Consider the following 9,740-nt stretch of genomic DNA (forward strand, 5'->3'; position numbering starts at 1 on the left):
TGTTTTGGTGGTCAAACAACCATATTTTAACTGAAACTTGGTGGGTACCTTATTTTAAGGTTAATAAACATGTTTAGAATATAAAAATACAAAATTATTAGAACATGACATTGTTTTAGAGTTGTACCTTTGTTTGGGAGCAACCGTCGAACTGTTCTAAAGAATTTACCTGCTATTCATTGCTAGAACAAGATATAATATGATAGTAAAATAAATAAATTATGTGTTCAACATTTCCTAAGTTTTGAATGTGTAGATCTTCTTGTAGGAGTCCAATGAAAGTCAAAATGTGTGATGATGTGGCTAATTAGAGGATTGTTGGACTGTTTTCTCTTCAAAATATGTAAATAGAACCCAAACCACCGGACAAGCAAGACAGTCGAGATACCGAAATTTCGACTCTGTCTCAATGAAATTTTGTATTTATAAAGCATGGAATATATTGTTTCAACGAGATATCGAAATTTCAACTGAAATATGATACACATATTGATTCGTGCCATATTTTGTTTTGATAAAAAAAAAAAAAATCCCGAAATACCAAAATTTCGGCGAGATTTTGAACCATGCTAAGCAATGTCGTAGTAGTTACGTTTGGAATTAAAAAACCAAAGAGCAGGTTGCTTGATTACTCAAAATTTACAATTATTTGTTTTAAAACTAACCGTACTCAAAATCTACAACCTCTTCCGATTTCTTTTAATAAAAATTACTCTTGTTGATGCAGGAAAAAATATAGGGAAATTATAAGTTTTGCCTAAAGGCCCTATATAGACCATCCAAATTTGACTACGGCTGAACTAGTAATTGATTTCAATCCCTCATTTTGAGTAACTATGACAGGATCTGACTCCTTATCCATACAAGTCTCTACAATTCCCTTTCCAATTACATAGCAAAGGTGATGACACTTTTAATAAATAGCGTATGTTCCTGAGCTGCAGAGGTTTGCAATGCGGGTGTTATCACAAACATGCAGCAGCTCCAGCGCAGAACACATCATAAGCATCTTTTCTATTATAAAAAGCAAGAGATCGGGTTGGAGCCATGTTGAATGACCTAATCTTTTTCCATGTAAATACCTATGGGCACGACAAATAAACCGGGAAAAAAAGATGCTCAAAGACAATCAGGCTATGAAATTTTAAGCAGCCTTATTGACCTCTACATGTTCCTCCCCTATTGAATGCTGTGAAATGAAGCCCACAAAGTGTTCATTTTTTTAGTACATGGGAATGGCCTTTGAAGTTTGAACAGGAGAATCCCATTCCAACAGGTCGCCTAGCAACGTATCACCACAGAGCTCATTGGAAAGGGAATCCATGATAATTTTTCCGAGTCGACTTATTCATCATGCAAACCAGCTAACAAAGATGAAGGAATGATTATGACTAAGACGGTCAAACCTAGAAATGGAATGACCCAATTCGAAAATGAAATGACCACCCAATGTTGTTTAATAACCAAAACAAAATAATCCAATTGTACGAACTAAGATAGTTGCAGGGAGGGAGGGGAAATGGGTTTTACAATCAGGAGGTCGAGGATGAAGTGTAGGAAACAAAATAAGATTTAGCATATTGGAGTACGATTCTGGAGTATACGTAAAGAGGGGTGGTGTTGAAAGTTGAAACTAACTTCCATCTACATATATAAGGATTACTAAACCCAATGATTCAGATTTAAATATTCTATTCGAAAGGATAAGATCACTCTCAACCGTGGACTCCCTTATCTACTCCGCCGACCAGAAAAAACATTTGCCTATTTATATATATATATATATATATATATATTATAGTCGAAATCACAATAAATATTATTGGAAGGAAAAAACAAATAGCCATACTGTTCGGACTGAAGACTTTGCTAATAGACTGTAACCACACAACATAAGAACCTTAGAAGACCCTTTAACTCCACATCAAACACCCCAATATGTCTCAGACATTCAGGAAATGGAAATTCCTTGACTTAATTATACACAAATCATTAGCCAACACTACGAGTAGGATACTGCACATGACCCAACTTGAGAATTACTTCTTTATTTCTAGGACACAATCTAGACATTGTCACAACCATGCACGTGGATTCAGCTTCACGTTGGAGTAGATTAGCCACTTCTTTTGCATTTGTAATGAATTTGTTCTTTTCAAAACAATTCATCACGACGTCTGTACATCAACACATTACAAAAATTATGTTAGAGAGAGAGAGAGAGAGAGTCAAAACTCACTGATCTAGATGCGAAGGTTGGCTGAATCCACGAGATCTTCATTTAATCATCATCAGGGATGTTTTGCCCAGTAAATTCAAACCACATACGTTCCATTTCATCAAATCCTTTCAAATTGATTTCTGGAATTTCTTCTTTCTGTGTAATGATAGAAGGTACATGTTTGATCTTCTCCCAATCTTCTCCACCTTCTTTAACTCTCTCAAGGAACTCCTTCGGCATGGCCAATTTAAGTTTTTGTAGTTTTCTGATGTGCCTTAGCCCACCGGGAATCCATTTTAACCCAAAAAGGCGATTCATTTCTAATAGCCTCAGATTAGGCATTGCTCCTTCTTCTACTATCCAATACCTTAACCAATCAAAATAAATGAGAATCAAAATCTCAAGTTTAGAAAACCCGCCTGCAGAGCATTTCATCACCACTCCATCATATTGGTGCCAATCTAATGTGAGGTTCTTTAAGTTGGGCAGCTTTTCCAATGTTACCATCATGTCTTCTTTCAGATGACCGCAAGCCAATCGCAACTTAGTGAGGCTATGTGGGAAGTTGTCACAGTCAGGTAGCTTCGCCAAGCATCCTATAATGTTGAGATCATAGAGACACTTATGTTCCGCAAATGAAGGGAGATTTCCTCCGTATCCATAATCCTGCAAGTGTAGGACCTCAAGGCTCAGCAGTTTGACCAGGGACCCATACAATGCCTGACCAAATTTCTCCATGAGTCCGTCACCTTCATTTCCAAATATGCATAGTTCCTTCAGTTTGTTCAACATCTGGAGGCCATCCTCTATCCAATCGCCTGTTCGAAGCCATAGTGTATGGAGATCACGTAGATCACCGAGGTGTCTAATAGTAGGAGGAGGATATCCACAAATCCCAGAAACACTCTTAACAATGGAATCATCAGATCTCCACTTGGGGATTCTACTATGGGATAGAAGATGCCTTAGCTTTTTCAATTTTAAAATTTCCATGGGGAGAGATTCAATGCTTGTTTTGCGCAGGTCGAGAGTTTGTAGGTTAAATAAGTCGCCAACCCACGGTGGAAGAGTTTTCAAACCGGTTCCACATAAGCTGAAGTATTTGAGCAAAATGAGGTTTCCTATTTCCTTGGGCAAACTTTCAGTTTCTGGGGTAACCTCTAAATCTAACACAGTAAGTAGCTTGAATTGTCCACAAAGAGACGGTGGGGACATTTCAGTGAAACAGAGCAATGATCGGAGAATATTTAAACTTGAGGGATGGTAAGGAATAGGATCTTGCTCACCATGCCTACTATGGAGGGCTACGCGTCGATAACATTCCAAGGCATCTTGAGTACTGGAGATGTTAAGAAACTTACCTTCCTTGGCTTCCGATATTGCCAAGCTCAAGAGTACATCATGAATAATAAATGATTCAGGTTCCCCGTTTGATTTCCACTTTGCAACTTGGATCAAGTTTCTCTGCATCAGCTCCTCTAAGCATTCTCCAGCCACATCTTCCATACTTAAGTCTCCTCTCTGTTCCAGAAATCCTTCCGCAACCCAAAGCCGAATCAATTTGTCCCTCTCAATCTCAGTATCGTCTGGGAAAAGCCCAAAATAAAGAAAGCCAAGCTTGTATTGAGAAGGTAATTCGATATAACTTAGACTTAATACGTTTCGAACGTTGTCAATTGAGTCTAGATGCCAGCTCACACTTTTGTGCACTTTCTCCCATTCAGCAAAACTTTTTGTCCTTTTTTCGGATAAAAGGCTTCCCAATACGACAATAGCAAGCGGTAATCCATCGCATTTGTTTACAATCTTCTTTGCCAACTGTTTTCTCTCCTTGTCAAGACCATTGAGATGTCCTTCGACGTCTGCATCATCTTTGGATCGGAAGAAAACCTTCCAGAAGAGTTTTAAACTCTCCGCTTTTTCCAAAGGTTGTAGCTTGTATGGTTCAACATTTGGGTCGGCATGACGGGCTACGCCTTCATGACGAGTTGTGAGCAACACTCTGCACTGCTGACCATCGCATTGAAACAGGAAGGTGCGCTGCTCCAGATCATCCCAATCTTCGTTCGTCCAAACGTCGTCCAATACAAGGAGATAGCTCTTCTTCTCTTTGAGAAAATCAGAAAGCTTTTTTTCCAAAAAATTTGACTTCTGTGCTGCCCATTTCTTTTTCTTTTTGGGCGTAAGCACCATAACTTGGCTTATGATGTTGTAAAGAACATCTCTGATACTATATATTTTTGATATAGTAACAAAGGCTCGACAATCAAAGTGCCTGTGCACATCATCTCTGTGGAAGATTTTTTTAGCAAAGGGTGGATTACATGCCCGTAATTGAGACAACACCTCGCTGTTCAAGGGGCTCCTTTTTCATCAGCATCTTCGCCAGTTCCTCTGCTTCGTTTTGAAAGCCGACGACATTGAAATGCCCAAAGTTTTGGGCACCTAAAGACCAAAGTGTCAAAAACAAATCAAAATGGTTTAATTTAAGTTTTAAAGCTGAGAACTTTTAGTCAAACGGTTTAAACTGAATCAAACTGTTTTTTTTTTTTTTTTTTGGGTAGAAAACTAAATCAAACTGTTTAAAACTTATTAATATTACATAGGAAGTTAAATCATTCATGGTTAGAATGTTAGAATTAGGGGTGTAAGTTTGGGCTTGCTCGCCCGAACAAGGATTTGGATAAGATTTCTGACCGTGAGGGGTGGGTCAGGGTTGGGCTAGGCCTCGTTTGAGGACTAGGCCTGGCTTAGTTTGGCTTGGCTTGGCTTGGCTTGACCCTGATTTTAACTCTGATTTATATAATAATTTAGGGATGTCATCCCATCATTTTATTCAGAATAATAAAATCTAGGTCATTGGTTCTTATGGTCAAGTGTTGCATTTCATAATTTTAATTGTGTATTAATTATTTGATACTTCTTTTATTTTTTCTTATTTTTAATGCATAGGACACAAATGACAAAAACAAGGTTAATCAAGGTTAACTAGATCTTGGCAAAAATTAGGGCTAACCCGGCCAATCAAGATCAATTAAGGCTTGGTTGAGTTGGCATGAGCGAAGCAAGGTTGGCCCTTGGCATGAGCTCAATAGGGTTGAATTGGGTTCTAAGAAACCTGGTACTATTTCACCCCTAATTAAAATTAAGCAAGAATAAACAAATCTCACTAAAAATTTAAAAGACATTCAAACATTTTGAATAAAAAAATTAAAACGTATAACATTCATAATCTTACAAACATTGAAAACATGTAACAATAAATATTTCAATTCATTAAATTTACATTTATTTCAATAAAAAATTAAAAGAAAAAAATTCGACTAATAGATTTAAAAACCTAATATAACTTTTTATAAAAAAATAAAAAAAGAACCATTTTTTTATTTTATTTTTTAACTTGAAAAATCTTACATCGAATCAAAACAAACCATTTACACGAAATGTTTTACACTCTTACCTGAAGAAGTGTCAGGTTGACTTTTTTGAGTAGATGTTTGACCTTCCTCTAAAGGCTTAATATCAAAATTCGTTCTGCCATCGAAAAGACTTTTGAGGTCTCCATTGATTCCTTCAATATTTCTTCTTAGCTGATGAGCATCAATAAGATGTTTTGGGAACTTGATGACCTTCCGAACAACATCCTGCCGCCGGTAATGCACCACTTTGTGTACAAACATGTCAATGACGTCTTCCACCCTGAAGGCCAACTCTCTGAGTTGTGTCACCCACTGTTTTGCCCGCTCGCTTTTGTTTACTATTGGATCTGCGTCCCTCAGAGAAGCTTTCATCATGTCAAGTTGTCTCTCGAGTGATTTCACTTCTGGCTCGACTTGTGAGAGAAAATTTGCTTCTTCCATTACTAGCTCACCTAGTTTCTGTACCAGGGGAAGCACTACACTCTCAGCCATTTTTCCTCTCCTCTTTTTCTAGAAACGCTTTCTCACTCTTGAGGCTTAGAGGCCCAAGTGTCTTCTGATCTCTCTCACTTTTTATTTTTCCCTTTAGAACTTAATCTTTGGCTGTACATGTAGGTCAGGGCAAGGCCAACCCTCAATTTATAGAGTCGGAGTTCGGGGAATCTCCACGTACCTGAAGTGATTTACATATAATGTTTACATGAACTGTGTCAAAAGATGTGAGTCCTACTATTAATTTATTAATTTTCATTCATCTTTTGACACATGTGAACCCCCTCAACTCTTGGGCATGTTTTCAAATATCGGTATCGTATCTATCATATCGGTTGATTCGTAGCGGTATCGACTAAGAATGATCCCCAATTCTTGACCGAACTGAATCTGTTACCTGTATCATTTTAGGGATAAAACAGTAAAAATTATACTTTTTAGAAAAAAGCAAGGAAAAAACAATCCAATACTCATCGATCCGGTCTAATCAGATCTAAATCGACGATATTGATACCGATACTGATACTAATACCATCCCCTAAATCCATGCTCCCGGTTGTGTCATGTGCGGAAAAAGCAGAATAAGATCCTATCCATTTGTTTCGGGAGTGCAGGGTTTTGAGAGGGTAGAAATCGTCTGAAATTCTCATCTCGTACAATTCCATACAATTCTACGGCTGACACGTGTAAATATTCCATATATACGATTCAGATTAATCAACCATAATACAATATTAATCAACCATAATACAACCATAATACAATCTGAACCGTAGATATGGAAAATTTACACGTGTCAGTCATTTAAGGTGGAATTGTATGTGATTGTTCGAGATGAGAATTTCAGACGATTTCTACCCGTTTTGAGAAGATGGGGGAATTTTACGTCATTTCAGCGGGGATCAACAGTGTGCGTGAATCGAGTGCTGGAATCAGGAAAAAAAATCCTCTGCCGCGGGTGCAGCCATGCGACGAGCATCGGACGGCTGGCACGGCATCGGAGCAAAAGAAAAAAATAAATAAAAAAAAAAAAATTGCAGAAAACCAAACTCAATAAGCAGCTTAGCACCTCAAGAACATAGGAACCAAAGAAGCACTACTGAGCAAATGGCCTAGAACATCAGGATTCACAAGAAAAATGAGGAGAGATCATCATAAATCAAACCACCCAAACAGAAAAACAGAGTAAAAGAAGAAAGAAGATAAAGAAACCAAACTCAAGTAGCAGCTTAGAAGATCAAAGAACAGATAAAAAACATAAAGAGGAACAAAGAAACACAACACAACAAGTGTCTGGGAGATCACATATAGAAGAAGAATGAGCCAAGATACCTGTAAATGGAAGTAACAAAACAGATCCGCATAGTAAAAGAAGTAAAGAAAGTGAAAAAAACTTGATGAGCAGCTTAGTACATCATCAACAGATCAAAATGCTGGAAACCTAGAGGGAAACATAGGAACCAAAGAAGCACTACTGAGCAAGTGGCCTAGAATATCAGGATTCACAAGAAAAATGAGGAAAGATCATCATAAATCAAACCACCTAAACAGAAAAACAGAGTAAAAGAAGAAAGAAGATGAAGAAACCAAACTCAAGTTGCAGCTTAGAAGATCAAAGAACAGATAAAAAACATAAAGAAACAAAGAAACACAACACAACAAGCGTCTGGGAGATCACATATAGAAGAAGAATGAGCCAAGATACCTGTAAATGGAAGTAACAAAACAGATCCGCATAGTAAAAGAAGTAAAGAAAGTGAAAAAAACTTGATGAGCAGCTTAGTACATCATCAACAGATCAAAATGCTGGAAACCTAGAGGGAAACATAGGAACCAAAGAAGCACTACTGAGCAAGTGGCCTAGAATATCAGGATTCACAAGAAAAATGAGGAAAGATCATCATAAATCAAACCACCTAAACAGAAAAACAGAGTAAAAGAAGAAAGAAGATGAAGAAACCAAACTCAAGTAGCAGCTTAGAAGATCAAAGAACAGATAAAAAACATAAAGAAACAAAGAAACACAACACAACAAGCGTCTGGGAGATCACATATAGAAGAAGAATGAGCCAAGATACCTGTAAATGGAAGTAACAAAACAGATCTGCATAGTCAAAGAAGTAAAGAAAGTGAAAAAAACTTGATGAGCAGCTTAGTACATCATCAACAGCTCAAAATGCTGGAAACCTAGAGGGAAACAACTCAAAGAAAACAGCTTAGGACACCAGACCAGCACTCCATGGAGAAAATAAAACCCACGAGAGGCCTAACTCAGCATTCCTCAGAGACAGCATTGTAACAACAAGAAGAAGCTCACATCAAAACAGAGTAAAAGAATAAGAAATTAAGAACTAGCAAAAGCAGAAACACCCAAAAAGCTTCAAGAAATAGAAAATAGAACGAGAGATAGAGGACATTACCATCAAAATATGTAGCTTTAACAGCAAATGCAGGACTAGTGAAGACTGAAGAGCATACAAGCAACAAAGAGAGAGCCACCAACATTTTCTGTCCACACAGGGTGAAGAAAGGGAACCAAACTGGAAGAAAAGGCTTGAGGATGGGTGAGAGTACAGCTGCTGAGCTCAGATTTACATGTTGGACGGAGAATAGGTAAGAGATAAAGGCCGGAGGGAAGGTATGGGGATTCGGGAGAAAGTAGAGCTTAAATCACGTTTAACTGTAGTGTAGAGCCCATCCCAATCAATTTCAGATTGGACAAAGAAAACCCATTTGACTTTTCTTCTTTCTTTTCCTTGGGTTCCATCACCCATGACTCATGGGATGGCAATCAACTAAAGTGCCTTCCCCAATCATCACCCAAGCACATGCTATTGACTGGAGGTGAGTGTAGTCATCTCCACAGAGAAAGAGAGAAAGAGAGAGAGAGAGAGAGAGAGAGAGAGAGATGGGTAGGTTAAGTTCTACTAAGACGAGGGAAGGTTGAAGGAAAAAAATCTTCTACAATTCTGATATCGTACAATTCCGTGTAATACCACATTTAAACGGTGACACGTGTATTGATATCAATACAATGGTCCAGATCTAATTTAAATGCTTCTACACTGATTTAATGTTTTATTAGCTGTATCAAATCTAGACCATTATATTAGTATCAATACACGTGTCACTGCCTGAAGGTGGTATTACACGAAATTGTACGAGATCGGAATTGCAGACGATTTCAACCCAAGGTTGAAAAGTTGAAAGGATAGCTTTTAATTTGGCTAACCATGATATCTTTACGCGTATGCAACATGTCAGGGCCACACCACGCTTAGGTACTATCAGTAAAGAGGACCCTCCACCATTATTATAACATGGTCGGCTCGTAGGTCTCAACTTTTTCTATGGAGTACAAATTCACATTTATTCATTCATTTTTTTTTTTTTTTTATAGTAGAAGATCAGTTGACCGAATAACTTGACTTGATCAAAATTGATTATAATATCTGAAATGAATGTTTATAATTTAGTTTGGTTTTGATTTGGATCTATGTCAAAAAACTGATGGTTTTAAAAGAAACCAAACCAAATAACTTGATATAACTTTTTTTTTCTTTTTTAAAATCAAACACTTCACTAAACTTAAATAGAAACTAATCGTA

At 37.4% G+C, this 9,740-nt stretch overlaps 1 protein-coding gene across 2 annotated transcripts; it reads right to left on the reverse strand.

Moving 5' to 3' along the window:
* Positions 1-1,798: 1,798 nt before the first annotated feature.
* Positions 1,799-8,816, reverse strand: LOC122088641 (putative disease resistance protein At1g50180). 2 transcript variants are annotated; one of them, XM_042657953.1, is made up of 3 exons: positions 8,553-8,816; positions 5,682-6,313; positions 1,799-4,666 (listed from the first exon to the last, which is right to left on the reverse strand). In XM_042657953.1, the coding sequence occupies exon 3, from the start codon at positions 4,412-4,414 to the stop codon at positions 2,282-2,284; it is 2,133 nt and encodes a 710-aa protein (XP_042513887.1). In that variant the 5' UTR covers positions 4,415-4,666; positions 5,682-6,313; positions 8,553-8,816; the 3' UTR covers positions 1,799-2,281. The 2 variants fall into 2 exon arrangements, with proteins under 2 accessions (XP_042513887.1, XP_042513886.1); XM_042657952.1 differs by having other exon boundaries at positions 5,682-6,529.
* Positions 8,817-9,740: the final 924 nt, after the last annotated feature.

Source organism: Macadamia integrifolia, chromosome 9, assembly GCF_013358625.1.
Source record: "Macadamia integrifolia cultivar HAES 741 chromosome 9, SCU_Mint_v3, whole genome shotgun sequence".
Lineage (NCBI taxonomy): Eukaryota > Viridiplantae > Streptophyta > Magnoliopsida > Proteales > Proteaceae > Macadamia > Macadamia integrifolia.

What these genes read in the sequence shown, in the direction of transcription:
- LOC122088641 (XM_042657953.1), bottom strand. Translation starts at nt 4,414, where the DNA reads ATGGTGCTTACGCCCAAAAAGAAAAAGAAATGGGCAGCACAGAAGTCA.